Source organism: Nannospalax galili, unplaced genomic scaffold, assembly GCF_000622305.1.
Source record: "Nannospalax galili isolate Female #2095 unplaced genomic scaffold, S.galili_v1.0 scaffold450, whole genome shotgun sequence".
In the NCBI taxonomy this organism is placed as follows: domain Eukaryota; kingdom Metazoa; phylum Chordata; class Mammalia; order Rodentia; family Spalacidae; genus Nannospalax; species Nannospalax galili.
This window is the reverse complement of record NW_008329134.1, coordinates 2,174,332-2,197,846: the sequence shown is the minus strand read 5'-3', so window position 1 is coordinate 2,197,846 and position 23,515 is coordinate 2,174,332. Positions and strand designations below refer to the sequence as shown.

At 36.8% G+C, this 23,515-nt stretch overlaps 1 protein-coding gene across 19 annotated transcripts in view; it reads left to right on the top strand.

Moving 5' to 3' along the window:
• The window catches only part of Hdac9 (histone deacetylase 9), an 897,356-nt gene that overhangs the window by 556,720 nt on the left and 317,121 nt on the right, over positions 1 to 23,515 (top strand). For 15 of the 19 annotated variants that reach the window (XM_017798011.2, XM_008832669.3, XM_017797994.2 and 12 more), the window contains one exon: positions 7,263 to 9,875. In XM_017798011.2, coding sequence (XP_017653500.1) covers positions 7,263 to 7,577 — 315 coding nt within the window. In that variant the 3' untranslated portion in view covers positions 7,578 to 9,875. Of the gene's footprint in view, positions 1 to 7,262; positions 9,876 to 23,515 lie in introns of those variants that run through there. The other 4 variants (XM_008832682.3, XM_017797988.2, XM_017798012.2 and 1 more) reach the window with 2 other exon arrangements.

The following is a 23,515-nucleotide window of genomic DNA, read 5'->3' as shown; positions in this document are numbered from 1 at the left end:
GGATGGTACACAGTGTGTTTTACAGATGGAGAGTCAGCAGAGATTCACATAGGCTTGCGCATTTATCTGTCACACAGATGTTTCATCTTCTGTTTTCTAGCCAGCAAGGCAACAGCCTGACTTTGCTGGGGGATCACCTCCAGATGTTCAACCAAAGAGAGACCCTGGTACCCCACTGAGAATACGCAGACAGCTTGCGGCATCTGGGGCCACTCAGCGGCAGTATAAATTAGAAAAGGGTTAGCGGTACCATCTTTGTAATGGTCATATTTGGAGTTCAAAAACACATAGAAAACAACATAATCCTTATACTTACAAATAGCACCAAGTAACTTCTCATTTTAAAAATCTGAAATAAGTCAAACCTGGCAGGCAGGGTTTCTCTGTGACTTTTGTTTGTAGATTTTCCTTGCTGATGTTAATTGCTAATTTTTCCATTCTGGCAATTGTGAATGTTTAAATGAAAACAGCTTCAGTCACATACCTAAAATACAATAAGAAGTGTAGGTTAACCCCCTCTGTGCATTTATATTTTGCAAATCTGGTTCTAAGATGTCCCTTTTATCCTTTGTGTATTTTGTGACTCACAAACAACACCCTTTGTTCCACGGAAGATGGAAAGTGGGAGATACTGGTTGTCTGGGGTGAATTTGCTTCACAGCCTAGGAAGAGACACATGGAAGCTTCGTTGCTAAGCTTTAAATTTTCAGGTGTTTATGAAGCACCAGCCAGGTGCCATGTGATGTATGAGGTACTTGGGCATACAATTATGAAAACCATCTAGTCTATGCTCTCATGAAGTTTGAATTATAGTCAGGAAGATAAATAACCACAATTTTAAACAAAAGAACAATATAAGGCCAGAGTATAATGCAGGCTATAAAGAAAATGTATTAGTGAAATAGTAAAGGAGGAAAAATCCACAGGAACCCGTGGAGACATACAGATTTGAGGAAGTGAAGAGAACATAGCCTCCATGAATACACTGTGGAAGAGGCACTTTGGCATGTTCATGTTCAGGGGATGGGCAGAGTCCAGGGTCCTTGAAGCACATAAATGGTAGATGACAAGTTACTATGAGAAATAAGGCAGACCAGATCATGGGACATGCATGGACCATAGTAAGAGATCTGGATTTTATTGTAAACATAATGAAAAGTGATCTGAAAATTATACAGACAGAACTGATGTTCCCTAATATTTTAAAAAGGATTATTAGAGCTACAGTTAGAAAAACAACTGCTGAAATCCAAGAAGGTAAGAAGCAAGCCCAAAGAGTTGGCCGTTTTATAGCCCAAGGAATAAATAACAATTAGTGCTTAGGTCTACAGAGGCGACATCAGAAGTGGAGAACTATGTGAACACAGGCTATAATTTGGGATTGCTATAGACTTGATATTGAATTGAGTAGAAAAGTAATGGAAGCAAGGCTTAGATACTTGGTTCACATGATTGGGCAATGGTGTTTACTCAGTGAGAAAGCAGGGTGATCAGTTAGCCAATAGATGGGACTAGAGATTACCTTGGAGCTTTTAAAAGTTGATGAGACCTTGTAGATATTTTCTAGCTAAGCATTTATAGTAAGCAGCTAACTATGCAAGTTTGGAGCTCAGAGGAGAAATTGAAATTGCTTATGTTATTCAATTGCCATCACAGTGTGTCTGTTTTAGAAGAGAATGCAAAGTAGATGAGCATAAAAATTATCTTTCAAAAAAAATCACAAATTCACATTTTGTGATCTTGGGGATAATAACATGGCTTCTCTAGAACATAGATTCTGTCTTCATAAAATAAAACTTTTTAGAATGCTATTACACATTTTTCAACTCCATCATTAAACACTCACATACTATTTATATGGTTTCCACTCACAAATTGCTGTTTTATGTCAAAAAGCATTTCTTGGACAAACCCCTGAGGAATTCTTCTCTTGGAAAGAGATAATTTTGCCATGTGGCTTTATTATCAAGTGATCACAACCTTATTCTTTCTGGATGTGTTTTTCCTCTTCTTCCTGTTAATACCTCAGAAGTAGAGATGAAGCCAGGGAACTCATTCAAAGGAGTGGTGGTGTTTCTCTGTTGTACTGAAAATTGTTACATGCAACGTATGTATCTGCATCAGTAAATTTTTGGATTCTTCATAGATTGAATTCATGGACTAAATGAGGTGATTTGTGGCTGTTTCGGTGATCTTAGAAATACGTTACAGTTTCCTATTAAAATGTACACATATAGTCTATGAACACTCAGTGTTATCTGTATTATGTTGACATGCTTACTACTGAGAAATTCTCTTCTAGTAAATGAATAGTTGTCTGTATCATGAGGAAAGCCTCTTCCTTTCCAAGATGGTATAATTTCCATCTCGTTTGCCTGCCTTTATTACTTCGCCTTCGCTGAAACCTGTTCATACCTTGTTTAAATAACCAAAGGGGTAGAGGTTGGGGGTTAGGGGTGGTGAGAGATTGCTCAAAGGTTAAGAGCACTTGCTGCCCTCCAGAGGACCCCAGTTCAGATCCCAGCACCCATATTCTGTTCCCAGTACATGTGTTGACCAACTAGCAATCCTGTCACTGCAGCTCCAAAGGATCCAGTACCCTACAGATGGCTTTCAATCAAGAAGACACCCATACTCATACATGTAAATAAAAATAATGAAAATTAAATCTTTAAAGAATGTCCACCTAATTTTGCCTCTTCACAGTCAATATTGACCTTAACACAAGAGATTTCAGTCAAAGAGTATAGGTAAAAACCTAGTTGATATAGATTTTAAAGAGGATGATGGGAAAATGACGGTGAAGAGAGATACTTCAAGTTTTGTTGTGAAGGGAGGTACGTAATGGCAAACGTCTTTTTTAAAAGATGGATGGTGTTACTCAAAGTGTACACATGAGACCACTCCGGAATAAAAAGGGAAGGCTTTATGGAGCACAGAGTAGATGACAGTGGAAGAAGTTGGGGTCCAGGACATAAGCAAAAGGCTTGACTGAGACAGGGGGACATATATTTGTTCATTGTAACAGCAAAAAAGGTGATGGCCCAGCCTGGTAAGAGTGATGAGAGAGGGTTATTCTTTGGTTGCTTTTATTTCCTCAGTGAAATAAAAAGCAAAAGCATCAGCATGAAGAGAGGAAAAGGTGGGACAGGCAAGATACAAGAAGAGAGAAGGCAGAGTGAGGCAGTGATGAAGATGGTAGAACAGAGTGAATTAATGGGAAAATTAATGGGAAAGGAGGCCAGGCGCACTGAGAACTTGACTGAAGTGTGTGGTATTTAACTTAAGAAACACTCAGCATGCTAGTGAGTTTGTTCTGGAACTCATTCAGCTCTCTGGTCAGAGATTTAGTATTTCTGTCAACATCTTACTTGGAGACATGAACAAACTTCTGTTCACCCCAGAGAGGGCACTGATTAACAACTGTCCAAAGTAAGGATTCCACCAAGGTCCAACTTGGTAAACCAATGGGTTTTGGGGGCTTATTGGAACACGGGTGAGGGGATACTTATAGAAGCTTGGGTAACCCCCAAATAACTGCATCATTACAAAATAAATCCCACCCCATGATGAATGACAACTTCATGAAAGCTACATCATGAAGTCCCCTTTTTGTTAAATTGACATTTCCTATAAACTAAACTCTTAACATCTCTCATGGTCACTTATAGCTGGGGGTGGCAGATTGGGTAATAGCTGAAGTCTTAGGTGAGGGTCCTGTGACCACCCGCTGTTTCTGCTCCATTACCATGATCATAGGCTTAGCTATCTCATATTGTATTACTCATTTAGTTGCCATGGCTACAAAGCAAGAGATTGCTCCAGGATGGCAATGGGTTGAAAATGCTATGCCCAGAGGAAAAAGCCATATCGCCCCACATGTCTAGTAAAGTCTATGTTGAAGAGGGCAAGGGAGTTGAAAGCAATGCAAGAGAAATCTCATCCTGCAAGACAGGAAGTGAGCAACTGAGGAGAGTATGAACGGTGGGAATACAGCCTCGAGGATACATGAGTTTCAAGGAATGGCTCTGTTAAGAACATTCTGAGAATGGACCAGAAGAAAGGATTGCTGTTTGAAACAGAGGTTTAAGGAACATACAGTAGCTGATAAAAGCCAGGTCTAAAGTATAGTCGGCACAATCTGTACTGACACAGATTATAGGACAAGGTCACTTGGAGGCTAGAGAGGTCATAGTACAGAGACCGTGTTGGAGCCCGAAAGAGGAGGGAGAACAGCAAGAGAGTGTTTTTAATTCAACAAGTGGTATGAATGACTTCCTCTTGGCCATTGAATATCCCCCATAACATCAAAGTTCCAGAACCTGGTTGAAGGTCCCTCCAGTAAACAGGGACTCTGACAAGACATTTCATGAGTGCTGATGTAGACTGAGCAGTCTATCACTAAGAGCTGCTAGTTCCATCCCATTCACACACACACACACACACACACACACACACACACACACACACCCCGTAATCAATCTCTGTCTCTGTCTCTCTCTCTCTCCCATTCCCCCTCCCCACTGTCCTCATGGAACTGTTACTAGAACCCTGTCTGATGTGTCTGTTGATGCCTCTTATTGCTCTACCTTTTTCAACATTTTCTGACAAGCCAGCTCCTCAGCTCCTGTTCAATTTTCCAGTGAAGTTGTGTTATCAAGGGAGAGAAGTTCCCATTACTCACTGAGCTTCTGTTTAGATAACTTATTAGTAATCTTCTTGCAAATATTTTTTGTAGGAGCCCTCAGCTTCCCTCAGCTCTTCTCAGATCAGTCCCTACTCCCCACAAAGTCCTCTAACCTACTCTATGTAGTTGGAAGTAACTGATGCAGATAAGGGCTGCAGGCCTGGCTTGTGGCCTTTGCATGAAGAATAAATGTTTTCACCAAATGTCCTGATCCCAGTTGTTGTTCCAACCAAAATTAGGAATTTATATTTTTTGCTCATTTTCTGAGGTCTTGCATGTACTTTCTCCAAAAGCCAATTAAATGTTCTCCTACAATTATGGAGCAAAAATTCATGACTAGCACGTTGTCATTTCTTCAAATTCTCAGCACTGTGCTAACAATATGTATTTAAGACTGTAATTGCTGATTAGTGTTCAGAATTAGGGCAATCATACAGAAAATAGTCCTAAAATGTACTTAAAGATATTCTAAACATGGTGGAATAGATTTTATCCTCATGCTGACTGCCCAGGAATAATAGAGATTAGATTGTCAGCCTAATGGAAATTAATATTGAAATTTGCTTTCTTCCTTTTGACACAGGTTTTAATTAGTATGCCTTCCATTTGCTTGGTAATCTCTGACAGACTTGGAGATATTTAGGGCTCATGAATGACATTTACTATTTCATTTCTGAATATTCTTATTCTCCGCAAAAATATAGTATGAACTGTGACACTTTCTTCGACAACCTCCTTTCATTGTTTTCATTCCAGTCCTCTAGTTATGCTAACTTTTATTGTACAAATGTACCGGGCTCCTTGTCTACTGCAGGGGTCACAATTTGCCTTGTTTCATAAATGTTTCTGATTCTAATTTCCACTCATGCCTCCCCTCCCTTGCACACATAGAGCTGCCTCCTTTCATCCTAAACGCAACACCTCTCAATGAAAATCCCTCAGATGGTGCCACTCTTACTCTTTTTTTTAAAAAAAATTATTTTGTTATTTTTATTTTCTGTGTATGATTGTATTGCCTGCATATATGTGAGCGCACCCATGTCATGCAATGCCACGGAAGTCAGAAGAAGGGTTCAGATTCCCCTGGAACTGGAGTTAAGGACGGTTCAAAGCTGCCATGTGGGTGCTGGGACTCAAACCAGGGTCCTCTGCAAGAACAGTCAGTGCTCTCAACCACTGAGCCATCTCTCCAGCCCCCCACTCTTATTCTTAGACCAACCAGTATATACATGGTGCTATTAAAATATCCTATAGTTCTTTCTTTAGTGCACTTGTCCTATAAAAATATCTTTCACACCTAATAATAAGAACAAATTTATCTATTCAATGACTTTCTAACACACTCAACTCTGAGCTCATTGACGATAAGGCTGTCCATTCCTCCAATAATTAGCAAAGGATCTTGAACCTAGTTAGATGTATTAGCATGTTCAGTGATGTTTGAGATGAACCACAGAATAACTTTAAGCCTAAAGTGGTTGCCCTTCCAAGTTTGAGAACTTATGTGTTCAAACTTTAAAACATGCTTAGCTGTTTAAGTGTAGTTATGTGTAACTGGGAGGTGGACTTCAGTTTTATGTAGAAAAATCTGTATTCCTGGTACTCATAGTCACATTATAAGCATACTACCAGTCAGGATAATTGGCATTTACTTCCACAGACATAAATGAAAACTGCCCCCACAACCCTTGAAAACACAATTCAAAATCTAAAGTCATCAGTCAATAAGAACATTGTGAACTAAAAGAAAGATCCTGTGTAAGATGATACCATCTTGAGATATTCCTTCATTTATTGATTTTAAATGGTATTTTTCTCATTTAAGTTAGTCATTATACAAGTCATTTTTAATTCCACATGCATCTGAAGGTTATATATGTTAATTTATAACAAACAAAATAATAATTTTCAAGTTAAAAATCTAATTTTTTGTTCCTTATTATTTTCTCTTTGGATCAAATCATAAAATATTATACACTGGTCACATTAAAAAAACATGCTTTTTTAAGTCAAAAATTCCAAAATGAAAGATTCTGTGTTTTACAATTGTATTTCTAAAATATTGTCCTAATTTGATCACATAAGTACTAGAAAATTAGTTATGAAACATCAGTTATATTTGGTACTGTTATGGCAGTTCACATTTGTTGAAATACAAATTTGATAAAGTTCAACATTAATGCCATCCTTTTTTGAGAAAAGCATTATTTTCAAATTTATTTCTATTAAGTGGATTATGTGAAACCTGTCTTTGTGAACATTTCACAGATTCCATGTACATGGTTTGGTTACACTTTTCCCTACCTTTTCTAGCATTTTTTAGAGAGTAGTATATTAGCAGAAATGGAAAGCTGTCATGGCCTGCCTACCACACCAATGAGTATGGAAATGAGGCAACTGCTTCAGATTTGGGATGACTGAGGACTGACACGTTCATTCTGATGATTAGTAATCACTGATTAGTGATTAGAAATCAGGGTGCACTGAAGTTGAGTCATTAAAAGTCAGAGTATAACTTGAATCTCTGTTAGAGCAAGAACTATTGACTTTTGAACCCCTGAACACTCTCTTCTAGCTGCTTTCGAAATCTATTGAACAACTGAAGCAACCAGGCAGCCACCTTGAAGAAGCAGAGGAAGAGCTTCAGGGGGACCAAGCCATGCAGGAAGACAGAGCACCCTCTAGTGACAACAGCACTCGGAGCGACAGCAGTGCTTGTGTCGATGACACACTGGGACAAGTTGGGGCTGTGAAGGTCAAGGAGGAACCAGTGGACAGTGACGAAGATGCTCAGATACAGGAAATGGAATCTGGGGAGCAGGCTGCTTTTATGCAACAGGTAATAGGCAAAGATTTAGCTCCAGGATTTGTAATTAAAGTCATTATTTGAACATGAAATTCATTGCAGGTTTTGGTAAATGATCATTTCTTATCAGTTTATATCTCTGATTTTAGTGCTTAAGAATTATAACACAGATAACTGCATTTATCTATATAGAGATCTCGGACACTGATCTCTGAATAGGTATCAAGGTTTCATTGAGTCTCCACTGATAAGAAAATGCCTGTTATACTGAATTATGCTACGTAATATCCAAGTAACCAATGGGCTTTAAATTTATTTCAAAGTCCTGAAACATCAATTACTTCTAAAGAAAATGAATACACTGCTATTTTCATTTCACTGCTGAGATCACTAAGTACCGGATACAGTCTTTCAGTCTGATCAATGACGCATTCTATTAGATGTTTTTTAACATCTAAAATTCAGTTTTCACACCACTGTACATAATGTGTTGTACCAGAGTCTTGAACACTGTTGAAGGTAGTCTGCCCCTTTTTTTCCTCTCTATTTTTTTTTTTTTATTAAATAGAACTATTTCGGTTACCATACCAGTAGCCCTAGGTTATTGTGTAGAGTACAGCTGAAAATATTAGGAATTCAGGTGGTTTTAAATATATAGATGCAAAATGAAGTATTATTTAAAATATCAAATATCACATTATGTCTCACATAGCACTGCACATTTACTTTAATATTGTGTAATTTGGTGACATTGTACATTGAAAAAAATCAAATGGAGTAGATGCAAATGTTGGTGATAAGTAATGTGCAGCATTACAGTCCAGTCAGATGCTCTACTGTAGCTACAGTTGTAGAACACATATGATGATCACCTGGCATCATGTTAAAAATAAGTTCTACAGGAGGTTGAATTATGTTTTATATTTGCTATTATTAGACTCTCTTGCCTACAAGTCCATGGCATATACCATATCATTTTGGCAAATAAAAAATTGTGGACATTGGATTAAACAGACGAATCTCCTTGTACATAGCATACCTTCGGAAGGACCATGTCCTTTGATGCTATGAAAATACACACGACTTTGAAGGCAACAGAAGACAGTGTTTATTTAAGTCAGTTCTTTGTCAGGTTCCTGCTGTTCCCCTACAGAAAAGTGATTCTGTGAGGCTGAACAGGAAATGCCTTGTGGAAACAGGAAGTCCAAGTGATTCATGTACTGAGGAATTTGGAGTGGGGGGTGGATCTGAGGATGGTGTTTTACTTTCTGTTTTTAAAGGGCACTCTATGAATTGATTTATTGTCTAAGAAAATAACACCCCAAGTAGGGAAATCGTTCCGGAAGCTGTTTGCTGGAACATTTCCTTCATATTCACTTTTGATATGTTTACCTTGTTTTATAGGTTTACTTTTGTTAAGCTAGTTAAAGGTTCCCTGTATTAAGACCCCTTTACTATGGATAATCCAAATTGACCTAGAATCTTTGTGAGATTTTTTTCTATTAAAATATTTATATTTCTAAATCTGAGGTATTTTAAGGTGTGTAGTATCCTGTTTCAAAGAGATATTACAGTTTTGCCAAATATAGACATTGTTCAACTGTATGTTATTGGCACGTGTTGTTTACATTTTGCTGTGACATTTAAAATTATTTCTTTAAAAATGTTCCTGCTAAAGATACATTATCCTTTTTTAAAAAGTCTCCATTTGAATTAAATTAACATAACTAGAAGTTAGAAAGTTAAAACGTTTCCATATAATGAAAGTCCTTCTGATAATTTGACACGTAGCTCTAATAAGCAAATCTCCCCCTCATCAACATATTTCGGTTAGTATATTCCTTCATATTAAAATTACTTTTGTCAGTTGTTTTGCATTAAAAATATGGCATGCCTAAGATAAAATTGTATATTTTTCCATCTCATAAATATTCATTTTCTTCAAATTCTTTTTTCAATCTCATAAAAAAGGGATAGTGCATCTTTTAAAATACATTTTATTTGGGGAGGAACATGTGGCTGAGCAGACTTTTGTATAATATTACTTCAAAGATATGTAATCACAAACAAAAAAAACCCTATTTTTTATAATGTCATTTGTGAGAACTTCATCAGTACATTTGGTGGACATTAATTGTTTGAATTTGATAGTCTTTGAATTTAGTCAAGAAACTACCTGGAACCAGTGAAAAGGAAAGCTGGACTTAAATAACCTTAGAACTAATTGATAATTGTCTCTTTTAAAATCTACTGTATTTATTATGATTTGCACCCTTGGAGGTGATCTCTTGTTTTGTGTTGTAAATATATTGTTTGTATGTTTCCCTTCTTGCCTTCTGTTATAAGTCTCTTCCTTTCTCAAATAAAGTTTTTTTTAAAAGATCCCTTTTCATACATTTGGCTTTGTGTAGACTTGATATATTTAATTGAATCTGAAGCTTGTACAATAGGTTGCATATACAAAACTTTATTGGCTTTTTTTTGTTGAAATGAGACAACGAAGATACTTTGAGCAGTTACCTCTAATACCATTAAAAATAATACACTCAGCAATGATGAGCTTAAACAGTTTACATGAACCATTATCAAACAGCAGACATGTAAAAGTTGTTACATTCACTTTCAAATGAATACTGGGATTCAAATTAAAATGTCATCCCCTAAATATAAATTTTTTAATAAATAGGAATCAATTCTTAATGCTACTCAACTTAAAAAAATAGTTTAATAAACTTAACCCAGGACTGGCAAGATGGCACAGTGGGTAAAGGCACCTGTTACCAAACCTGACAATTTGAGTTTGATTCCTGGGTCCCACATGGTAGGAGAGAACCAACTTCTGCAAGTTGTCCTCTGACATCCACACGTGGGCTGTGGCACACACATGCCACGCACACACACACACACACACACACACACACACACAAATAAATAAATAAATAAATATAAATGAATAAATGTAATAAAAATTATAAAAATTAGCTTAACATAGTCCCTTGAATATAACAAGTACTCAATAATCATTAAAATTAATATTTTTCATAAATATCATAATAATTGTCTATTCTAAAGAGATTCTGAACCACAAATAAAAGTGGCAGTTAATAAATTTGAGAAAAGAATAAGTAAGAGATCTTCCCATTTATGATAGCAATTATTATAATACTTGTGTGAAAAACAAAGAGCCAACCCAGACAAAGTCAGCCGTAGCCTAGGCATCACACGGGCTGGGCCAGAGCTTCCTACCTTACTCCTCTTCTGATTTTCTGCCAAGAATCTTACTGTCAGTGCTTCAGACGGTGTTGCTGTGTGTTTGGTTAGAAGAGTTAAAAGCAATTTTTTTAATGTTCTTTGGTTCATTTCATCTAATTTTTAATACTGCTTGCAAGTTATGGTTTCTGAAGTTACTTCTGTGTTGCAGTATTGGAGAGTCAGGAAGTATGGAGTGATGACTACTGATTATTACTCATGGATTATCATTCTGTAATGCTATTGGGGAAAGTGGTCGCTGAACTGTAGGCTTCTGCTCTTCATAGAAACTAGAAAGGTAGTCTTTGTTTGTTTGTTTTTTAAAGGATGGTAAAAGGTGATTTAAAAACAACATATTTTTAAAAAATGTACCTGATTTATATCTAGAATAATAAAAGCACAGTAACTTTTAAATTACTTTGTGACTTTTTTCAATAATTGGAACATGCAGTTCTAAATCATTGAATATGTATAAATGGATATAGAACTGACACACAATTCTAGTCTATAATTGTGACCAATCCCAGTGAGGAATTTGGAGAAACAAGAAATGAAGTTTTTATTCAATTTGTTAAGTGCAGCACACCAGATTTTAAGAGAAACAAACAGGCAGGTGGGGGTCAGAGAATATAGACAAACAATAGCAAAATTGGGAATATGACTTTCGAATCAAACTTAGATGTATTTAGATTTTAAGAGCACATTTCTATTCTTATAGTTGCATCTCCTGTCATAATAACTTGATTCTTAGAAACTGTTTTTGGACAGTGAAAAATGCTTGCATCTCATTTATTAAAAAGGCTTTACTTTTAACTATTAATATTCTACAATGCATGTGGTCTAGTTTTAAGCACCTTGTATCTAGTAACCCCTTCAGTCCATGCATACCTATCAAATTTAATGGTCACAACAACCCTTTGGAGGATGATATTAATATTATTCCATCATAGAGCAGCGGTCACTAGGGCACAGGAAAGACAAATTAAAGTCACTCAGTTCCTGGCAGTGGCAATATAACTTGAGTGAGAACCCAGGCATTCTAACATGAGAATCTGTATTAGCAACTCTGACCTTTGTGCTGTTTGAAAATGACGCTTTTATACCCAAGATGCTTATTTCTGTCCTGTTTATTCAGTTGCTACTAATTCTCTCTCCTCCCTTATTTCCCCCTCCCCACTTTTCTATTAACATTTAACAAACTGATTTGAATCATGTCTTTAAATCATTACTATAAATGTCAAGATCAGGATACTGCTAATTCACAGATAAAGATTCCATTTCATGCACATATGATACTCATGTTTCATCATGAAAACCTGTGGAAGTCTTCTGACCACTGCTGGTGTGAAGTGAAACCGTGGCTTCATTTTGGGTTAACTGTGGAGAGGAAGGAGAAAAGGGGCTTCAACTAGCTGAGCTGTCTTTCGGGCCCTGTCTTATCGCTTCTGCCCACTACCAAAATGAAGAGTCTAGTGCCTAAACAGGGCACTGTCTCTTGCAAACTTTTTAAACTATTAAGGTGACACACATAATCATTTTGACCTAAAATAGTCTGTATAAAATGTAAAAGAGGAAAATGGGCTCATTTGTAGAGCTCTAGACCTCCAAGGGGGATTTCTGAGTCTAAGATTCATAAAAATCTTTCTGAGGGAAATTTAGATTCTGATCACACCCATGGGTTCTGATCCCATTGTCCTGATAGGGAGTTGTCCTGAGGGGAGAGTCCATTTCACTATCAACTTTGGAGATGATTTAGAGCTCTGACTACTTCCTAATGCATGGCCTGGTTTTTTAGCTTTTAACCACAGACCATCAAATCCTCGAATTCATAGTTTCAGAATACACTGTCTTATTGTTCTTGTGTATTTTCTCACTTTTCCTGCCTTTTGACTCCAGTTGCAATTACTGCTGTTATTTTGATCAATCGCATTTGTCCTTTTTATTTATTTCTCTCTTCCAGTTTAAGTAATTCCTCCGCATATATCCATAGCCTTACTTGACCAAGACTTACCAAATTATTTTTCTTCACAGGCCTTGTGTTGTTTGATGTACTTTTATTGAGATAAAATTCACAGGAGGTAGAATTCACCATTTTCACATGTACAAGCCTCTAGAATATTCACAGTGCTCTACAGCCATTACTACTGCCCAGCTCCAGAATGTTTTCCTCATTTTCCATACCAGAGTGGTCCGTCCCCAGCCCCAGCCCCTGGCAGCCTTTCATCTCTCTGTGCCTTTTGTCCCCAACTTCTTTCCTTTTGAAAAGCATTTTCCCATTCATCCTTGTAGCATGTGTCAGTAGCTCATTCTTCTTTGTACCTCAGATAATATTCCATGAAACATACTACATATTTTATCGCTGCATCAGTTAAGGGACGCGTGATTATTTCTTTTTTTTCCATCATGAATAATGCTGTCATAAACATACATGTACAAGTTTTATTGTTCGCACATGTTCTTATATGTTCATATGTATATATGAGTGAAATTGTTGAGTCTCTTGGTAACTTTAACTTTTGGAGGCTCTACCAATCTCTTTTTCTCATATCTGAGCTATTATAGCAGTATCTGTGCTTCCCAAGTTCTCTGAATCCTCTTCAACACATCCTATTTTTTCTTCATTCTTTTTTTCTCATACATACATGTGTGGATGCAGATATTTGTGTGTGTGTGTGTGTGTGTGTGTGTGTGTGTGTGTGTGAGCACGTGAATGTTTTTGTAGGCCAGAAGTGTATTTCCTCAGGAGCAATCCACCCTGTTATTTGTGACAGGGTCTCTCATTGAACCAGAAACTCTCCAAATAGGCTAGGCAGGCAGCCAGCGAGCCCCAGGAATCCTCCTGTCTCTGCCTCCCCAGAACTGGGATTTCAAGTGTGCAGTACCATGCCCCACTTTTTTATGTGTGTTCTTGTTCAGTTCCCCACACTTGCAATGCAAGCACTTTACTGACCTAGCTAATTCCCCAGCCCAGTTTTTTCCCCAATATATTTTTTATGGCAGCCATATTAACTGCTGGGAAGTGCTATCATTCTTGAATTGATTTGTCTGTTTCACTATAGATTAATGATTAGAAACAATTTTTCATTTGCTGATTTGTCACCTAAAGAATTTCCTTAGAAAGTTGGGCCTGGTGATATCTGCATTTAATCCAAGCACTCAGGAGACAGGGGCAGTTGGATCTCTGTGAGTTCCAACCCAGCCAGGACTACATAGTGATTCTCTACAGCAAAACAAAAAGAACTTCCTTAGAAAATGTCGCTTCAAGTATTTACCATTTTTAAATTGATTTTTTGTCTTTTTATTATTGAGTTATTGGACCTAATAAGTGTATTTGGTTATTAGACCCTTATGATATATAGTTACAAATATTACAATTCCCATTCTTTGAGTTAATTTATAGTATTCTGTTTTATATTTTATTTATTATTCTCTTTTATTATTTTGTATATGAGTGTGTTGCATGCATTTATGTAAGTGAAGCCTGTGTCATGCAATGCCCACAGAGGTCAGAAGAAGGCATCGGATTCCCCTGGAACTGCAGTTACAATTGTTAGCTTCTGTGTGGGTGCTAGGAAAAAAACCAGGGTCTTTTGCAAGAGCAGCCAGTGCTCTTAAGCACTGAGCTATCTCTCCAGCCCCACTTTATAATTTTCTTGATAATGTTCTTTGATTATCAAATACTTTAAATTTTAATGAATCTAATTTATCTGCATTATCACTAGTTGTTTGTACTTTTGATGTCATTTAAGAAACCATCACCTGGGGCTGGACAAATGGCTCAGTGGTTAAGGGCACTGACTGCTCTTGCAGAGGGCCCGGGTTCGATTCCCAACATCCCACATGGCCGCTACGAACCGTCCTTAACTCCAGTTCCAGGGCAATCCAAAGCCTTCTTCTGACCTCCGCCGCATTGCACGACACGGGTGCACTCACATACATGCAGGCAATAAATACATTCATACACATAAAATAAAAACAATAAAATATTAAAAAAAAAAGAAACCATCACCTAATACAAAATCACAAAGATTTACTTTAATGTTTTCTAACAAACATTTTGCTGCACTTAGTTTTAGGCCTTTGAGTCCTTTGGACTTCTACATATTGTTTTTAAGGTAATTTACTTTAGTGCATCTGCATGTTCTGACTTTGCCACGGGCTTCTGCTTTGATTCCCAGGCTGGTCTTTCAATCTTCCTACCTCAGCCTGGATTGTGCTGTAATTCCAGACCTGGGAAACAGCCTGGGCTCTGTTGTTCTTAAGGAAGACCTTAGCAACTGTCGGGCTGTTTTCACGCCTCGGGTTGCTTTTCCTGTTTCTGGCCAGCTTGAATCTTGCCCTTCTGCAATTCCTGCTACTGACTCTTGTTGCTCTGCAGCATTTGGTGTGATTTCTTTCTTCGGTATTCCTTCACAAAGAATACCATCTTGCTGTTTTTAATATCTGGCATAAACTGAGTGAAAGAAATTAGATTTGTCTTTGTATAAGGAATACCTTTTTCTCGTGCTTGTTAAAGGTAGTGAGTTTTATCCATAGGTGTGTAAAGTCATACCCGGGTGGCTCATGTTTGCCTATGTCTTAAAACTCAAATTTCATGTTACATTAATGTGTGTGTCTTTGCTTTGCTTTTTGTGATTCTGTTTCTCAAATTTTTGGAAAGACTCCTAGATTTACACTACTGAAATGGATAGCCACATATACCTGTTGAGCATTTAATATATGACTAATGAGAATTGGAATGCGTCCTAAGGACAAACTATAAACAAGCTTTGAAATTGAAATATTTAAATATGTGGGCTATCATATTATTAAAATAATCTTATTTCTTCTCTCTTTTCAACATAGCTAATATAAGTATTAAAATTACATTGGTGGCTTGCATTTGTGGCTCATGTTATATTTTTTATTTGTATACCTGTATAAATTATATAAAAATTTATTTTAAGCAAATAAATGAATTCTACAATGAATATGATTCTATGTCAGGTAATCTTTATTTCAGTTTTTATTTTGTTGTTGATACAGATAATCCCAAAATTTAGGAAATGTGAACTATAAAAACTGAACAAAGGAATATATGCTCACAGGGAGCATCTTTCCACTGCACTTGGTCTTAAACCGGCATAGAGTACAGCTCTGAGACATTGGAGTGGTTTGGGTTTAAATAGCTTTCTCATTTACTTTTAAGAACTCAGTCTGTTAGATTCATCAAACTAGTTGTAAAGGCCATTCACTTATTGCACTTACTCTCATCTGAAAGTCAGTGGATTCAAATACTAAATAATGTTCTGTTTATTTGTCTGTTTGACACCAGGGTAGGCTATCATTTGTTCTTTTCTTTCTACTTCAAACCACCGTTTCTTTCACCCCACACTCTGCTTCACCCAGTGACTGCCCTACTTAGCACTAAAATAAATTTGTACTTCAGTCATTGCAATAGCCTCCATTGCACCAGGCATACGAATTGAATTCACATTTTGAAATACTATTTCCCGTTACCTACAACAAAATTCTTCCTGTTTCATGTGAAGGACATTAAGGAATCCTAGGACTCGGAATTCAAATTCATGCTCCACTCTGACACTCACTCCTTCCTATGGAAATTATCATTTGGGATGCATGCGGCCTAGCACATTTCCAGTGCCAGTTGCAGGTAGACAACAGTTCTTCCTCCCGCTTTTTGTCTACCTGGGAAGCTTTGACTTCCTTTCCTCAATCTTGTTCTTTCCCCTTCTTGGATTTTTCCAATCCATCTGAACTCTGTCCACTCAGAGTAATTTCCATATACCTGCCCAAGTAATTTTTCTTTACACTTTCCTGCTCTATTCTTATTTTTGCTTTCTAATGAATGCTAGGGAAACACACTGTGTTCCTCGAGGTTCTTAGTGCCACCCAGGAGAACTGTGAACTTCTCCATTATACTCCATTTGCACAGTTTTTGGGTTTCAGTGTCTAGCAGCCATTTTCCTTCCTCCATGTTATTTTGCTTGTGTTTTTGTTCAATGTGTGAGACAACTTTTTTACTTGATCGACTCATTCTTGAGCTGTTTGTCATTGGTAATATTTTCTTTAAGCCAGCTCTGGTGTACATAACTACTATTTTATTTTCATTTTCATTACTGATAAATGATGGAGTTTTTGTTTCATTAATTTCTTATATAATAGTACTCTATTTTTCATAATTTATGTTCAAATATGCATCATTAATCTATTTGGTATTCACACTTATATGAAATATAATATCTCAATAATGTCCATGGATTCTTTTTCATTTTTATGTAGTTTTGTTAGAATTTTTGAAAATTGAAATTGGAAAAAAGACAAAATAAGTACATTAATTACATTACATTAATATTTTTCAGAGTGAGTCAACCCCGTCTTTTTGCACATTTAAATAAACTATTACTGAACACAAAACTGATGCTTTCTTTTTACAGTATATGTATACATCAAATCTTGAACAGTATACTTGGTATCATCTTTGAAATCCAGGTATGGAAGGACTTCACAGTTCCAGCCTCCTGGAAATTGTGTAACTGAATGCATAGTCATACTACAGGTGTTCAAACACCTACTTCATTACCTAGTAACAACTGCATGTGAATCAGTTCTACCAAGGCCCTGTCACCCATTTGTTAAGTTTGATCAATAGAGTTTTTATATAAAATTTAGATATTAATGAACCAATCAGAAATCAAATCCCAGAATACTGGCATTACCTGTCACATTACAAGTAAGAAACTAAAAATTTTCTTGTTGGATTTAAATTGGTATCATCCTTTCATTGGAGTTACCATAAAATAAATCATGCTATGATTCTACCCTTATGAGTTTTTTCAGACATTTATCTGATATATGCCAGGCCGACCTTGGAATTTTGATACTCTAGCCTCTACCACCCTAGGGCTTGGGTTACAGGTGTGCATCACCAAACTTGGCTGAGAATATTTTGTCGATGTCCAGTTTGTGGAATGCTAAAACTTATGAGGAAAAAAACTTCCAGTGTTTTCTTGTTCTTAAATATTTTCTGTATGCGTTTGAATAGCCATTAGTTTTCTATCGCTTTCATTTAACATGATGATCAAGTCCACTTGGTATTATCCTACATTTGATCAGCAAAGAGAATAATTTCTATCACTCTGTGTCCTTTATCAGTACTGAGAATTGTCAGATCTATTTTGTTTTATGCATTCAATGGATGTTAGTGGAAACTTACTATGGTCTTAACTTGTATTTCCCTGATCTTGATTGAGCATCTTTGCATGTGTTCATTGGCCATTCATGTACCTTCTTTGTTGAGTTATCCATTCAGTTATAGTGCACATTTTTCACTGGTGTTTCCTTTCATCATTTTCTGAGAAAATAATATATAGTTTGACTAAAAGCAACTTTTAGATAAATGCTTTTCAAACATTTTCATCTACCCTGTAGCTTGCCTTATATTTTGAGAAGCAGAATGTTTCCATTTCTACGTGTTCTATTCCAATTTTTTCTGTGGTTCGTGCTCTAGAGAACTGGGAAAGAACAGCTTATTTCTATGTTTTTCTAGTTTAGTTTTTACATTTAGAACAAAGGGTCATTGAACATTTTGTATGTGACATGAAAATAAATTGAGGTTCATTCTTGTCCATGGATACCTACATTTTTGAGAACCTTTTTAAATTTTTTAAAATTTTTATTTATTTTTTGTATGTGTATGAGTATATTGTCTACATGTATGTAAGGGCACCCATGTCATGTAATGCCCATGGAGGTCAGAAGAGGGCATCAGATCCCCTGGAACTAAAGTTACAGATGGGTACTGCCATGTGGGTACTGGAAATCAAACCCAGGTCCTCTGCAAGAGCAGCCAGTGCTTTTAACCAGTGAGCCATCCCTTCAGAAGCTTTTAAAAAATATTCTTGTTCTTTTGAATTATTCTGATGCTTTAAAAATTGATTAATATATGCATGTGAGTGAATGTTTTCAATCTTTATTTTCTTCTATTGATCTGTAAATCGGACTAATACTGCAGCTCCTGAATGCTGCTGCTACATACTAAGTTTTACTGTCATGTGTGTTGTTTCTCTCCTTGTTTTGAATATGTTCTATTTTCTTGGTTGTCAGCACCTTGTTTATCATTTGCCAAGTGTGGCTTTCTGTTTATGGCATCAGGTTCTTTCTGTATCTGTGATTTTGCACTTTTTTTCACTGTATATTTTTATTGAATTTTTGTGCATTTCATACAGTGCATCTTAACCATATTTAGTGCCCCCCCCCATGGATTCCTCCCCATAGCTCACCTACAGAAGATTTCGTGAATTCTGTCCTATATGTTAAGGTTATCAAGTCAAGTTTCTGTACCCAGATGTCCCTCAGTGTGATTCATCCACTGAAGACTGTTCAGCCTGACTCCTTTAAACATCAGCTCTCCCTCACCCAGCACTGATCAGCTGCCAATAGGTCCTTGATTAAGGTTGGGGCTGCCTGCCCATTTCCCTAGTTCTATGATGGGTTTTGTCTGATTGAGTTGGCATGGGTCTTGTTCATGCTGTCACCATTGCTGTAAGTTCATATGAGCAAGTTCCACAACTGGTCACACACACAGGATAAGTGTCTATGATCTCAACCCTAAGTGACACATCCACAATGGAACCTGTACATCTAAGGCTCATGGAACATCATGGATCAAGGGATAGAATACTAATGCATCTCTCAACTCTCATCAGCTAAGCCTCTTCATGCAACAACAGAGGGCAGTGAACACAGAAGGCGGCAAATGGCTAAAGTACAGAGAAAGAGTCTGCAGAGTACATGTACCCCAATAAGATTCCTGTATTAAACCTCACCCACCATTGTGCAAGAGGCTCCTGAGAATTTGCACTTTTTTGCATTTTTAGAAATTCTTATAAAAATCATAGCTAATGCTGCTACTCTGATTTTTTTTTTTTTTTTTTTTTTTTGCTTTTTCTATTGAGATTATGATTCCACATAGGATAGACTTCATAGAACTATTTTACAGGTCTCCAAGTCTCTGTACATTTTTCCTTGTTCTTTTTTTTCTGTTTCTATTTGTGCTGCTTCTATTGTCCTGGTCTTTTTTTCCCCTCCTACTTAAGCATTTGTTTGTCACATGACATTACATTTTTCATTCAAAACATTTATTTTTTTCCTTTGATTTTTTTTGGCATACTTTCAGTTTATTTATTCTTTACAGTCATGATTTTCTTTAAACCTGAGCATATTTGTAATATTTCTTTAAAAGTCTTTTTTGCTAATTCTGTCTCTGCTATTTCCAGGTCTGCTAAATTTTTCTTGAGTGTGGTTTGTTTTCTTGCTCCTTTTCATAGCTAGGAAACTTTAGTTAGGCAGAAGACTGTTTAAATTTGTCGTCCTTCTTTAAAGAAAACTTCAAGGGTTGTATCTAAGTTTTCTTAGGGCACACACAAAGCTGCCTTTCCTTTCTGTGTAACTTTTCTCTTGAGTCCTCTGGGCCACCACCATTCAGTACCTGAATGCTCACAAAGACTGTGACCCCAGGGAGTCATCCATCTTAGTCTGATGCCCCAGGGCAGGAAGGAGGATGGGGAGACAGACCAGAATTCAGTAAAAGTATAGACACAACTACAGCTAATGAGAAAAGAGGGAACCGCCTTGGCTCAGTTTTAGATCTGTCTTCACCTAAGGAACCTGTCACTTACTGGCTTCTACCAGGCCACTGTCTCAGGATGGTTAACCGTTTTCTCCTAGAGTCTGAATTCATTAGATTTTGGTAATCTTTATATTCAAAGGTCAAATTTCAGGCATCGATGTAGAAGAACAAGCATTAATTCTAGGTTGTACATACCCAAACCAACCCAGACTGTATGGCCTTGTCAACTCGTGCATTTTCTTGTTTTAAAACTATTTTATTATTTTTATTTTATGTGTGTTGAGTGTATTGCCTTAAATGCTTATGCACACCCATGTTGTGCAATACCCACAGAGGCCAGAAGAAGGCATTGGATCCCCTAGAACTGGAGTTACAGATGTGGTTAGCTGTCATGTGGGTGCTTGGAATCGAACCCAGGTCCTCTACAAAAGCATTCAGTGCTCTTAACTGTTGAGTCATCACTCCAGCCCCATTCGATGTATTTTCAATGAACTTTATCCTACAGCTTCAAGGAATAAAGCCGGTAAAACAATAATATTGTCTACTTGTCAAATATTCTTTCAAATCTCAGTTTAAATAGTTAAACTATGACTTTCTACTTCTAGAAAATCAACTTTTTAAGATTCCACATATGAATAGTAACCCAAAAAGCATCACAAACAGGCACACACACAAACACACACACACACAAACTAAAAGAATAGAGAACTTACAGAGACATACATATAACTGACTTTTTATAGAGGTCACAAGAACACTTTGGAGAAAGCCAGTCTTTTTAGTAAAGCTGCAAGGGAAACTGGATCACCACATACAGAAGAATTAAAGCAGACACATCTGTCCTCAGGCACATCAAACAGCAACTCAAATGGGTTGTTTTAAGACTCCAAACTATGAATTGTTAGAAGAAAACCTATTGGAAATGCTTTATATTATTAATATAGGCAACTGTTTGGGGGCTATGACTTTTCTGTAAAGGTTATCACAATATAAGATATTAACCCGGTTTAAAAAAATACGCAGAGGAGGTGGAGAGATGGCTCAGCAGTTAAGAGCACTGACTGCTCTTGCAGAGGACCTGGGTTCAATTCCCAGCACCCACATGGTGGCTATGAACTGTCCTTAACTTCAGTTCCAGGGAATCTGACGCTCTCTTCTAACCTCCATAGAATTGTGTGACACAGGTGCTCTCACATACATGCAGGCAATACATTCATACACATAAAAAAATAATAAATAAAATATTTTAAATATATGGAGAACACCTAAATGGATGTTTCTTGAAAGAAGATGTCTAAATGGTAAACAGGATATGCAAAATGTTCTACATCAGTAATCATCAGGGAAAGTAAGGGACATCACCTCACGAGTTAAAGTGGTAACTACATAAAAGATAAAGATAAGTGTAGGCAAGGATATGGAGTAAAGGGAACCAGGCACTCTGTGAGTGGGCATGCAAATCCTTGCTGCCATTATGGAAGTAGTGTGGAGGTACCTCAGAATAATAAAAGTAAACTAACATGATCCAACTGCCCCACCAATGACAGCGGAAAGAAATGGAACTGGCAGGTAGGAGATTTCTTCATACTCCTAAGTTCATTGTGAGCCTAGTCACAATGGGCCAGATAAATGTAGAAAATAAAGAAAATGTAGTACATATAATACACACAATGGGCATTATTTGGCTACTCGTCCTTTGGGACAATATAGATGAACGCGTAGATCATTCTGTGAAGTGGAGAAATCCAGACACAGAATGACAAATTATACAACATACCACTCATGAAGAATCTAAAGTTCACTTTTTAAATTTAGTGTTTTCAATAAGTATGAAAGTCTTGAGCTACAGTGACTTTACCTTTTATATATCTGTAAGTTAAAAATTATCTTGCAATATTCTAATCCATGATCGCTATTAGGTAGTTTCTTTGCCTTTATTTTTCTACAATGCTTAGTCACTTGCTTCTTCATCTGGGTCAGTAAATATTAAGTATTATTAACTATTTATTATTAGTATCTTTAGCATTAGAAATTGTGAAAATGAAAACTCAGATTTATACAATTCAGTGGCAAGTACCAACCCATAGACACCATTATAGAATCATATCTAGAAGAAATTATAGGTATGCTTAAAATTATTTTGCCTAGAAATGACATGATGAACTTAGAAAAAAATTGTTCTTTTGTGTGGGAAATTGCAAGAGGCTTGGGAAGAGAGTTTCTCAAAAGATTCCAAAGCCTCATGATCCTTTCAACTTAATCTCTTCATCTTCAGTTGGATAAAGCAAAAGAAGTATGCAGAAATGGTAGAAAATCAGCAGTTGGGAGTATTTTTTTTTATTTTTATTGAGTCTTATAGATTTTCACACACACTTTAAGTATGATTCAGAAGTATGAGCTTTTAATATTTTTTTTAGTGTAGAAATAGTATGCCTCAGAGCACTCAGAATACTTATAGTGTTGGTAAACCTTGGTGGGGGGATGAATTTTTTTCATCCTCTTTACATACTATAGACTGTGGGCTTTGGCATTAAAGCAAGGTTTAGGGAACCGATGTGAATAAGAGACTTTTAATTCTTGGGTGGTGTTGTGATACTGTATATTTTTTAATGGTTACACTTTTTTTCTTTACTTGCATAAAAGATTTACTGTTACAGTTTGTGTGTGGCCAGGCACTGGCATGTGCAAAAGCTGTTTCCTGCTATTTAATTTAATTAGCCCAATCACGTGCCAGCCTTCGGGCATGTCACTCTGGACCTCTGAGGTTCTTTGTCTGTCAAAGAGATGGACAATATCTTGGCTTTGTTGGGTGGCTAGGGATGCTGCTGATAGAGCCGCTGAAATTCTCACTGTTTGTTTAACCAAATATTTGCAATTTTACCATTTGGCTTTAGTTTTGTTTTGAAAAAATAGATGACATTTTGGCCTTGGGGAAGTAAAATAGAAATACTGAGCATCTGATGATGAGCAATCACTCCTGCAGTTTAATAAAAGCTGAGGACATCTGCATTTTCTAATCTGAAAATCTTCTGAGTGTGTCCCTCTGTTAGTGGACACTGAGAGCAGTCTGTCTCATTGTGGTCCTGATGTAGCTGCCAATCCGTCATCGCAATTCAGGCCTCCTGTACTGGTTCTTGTTTAT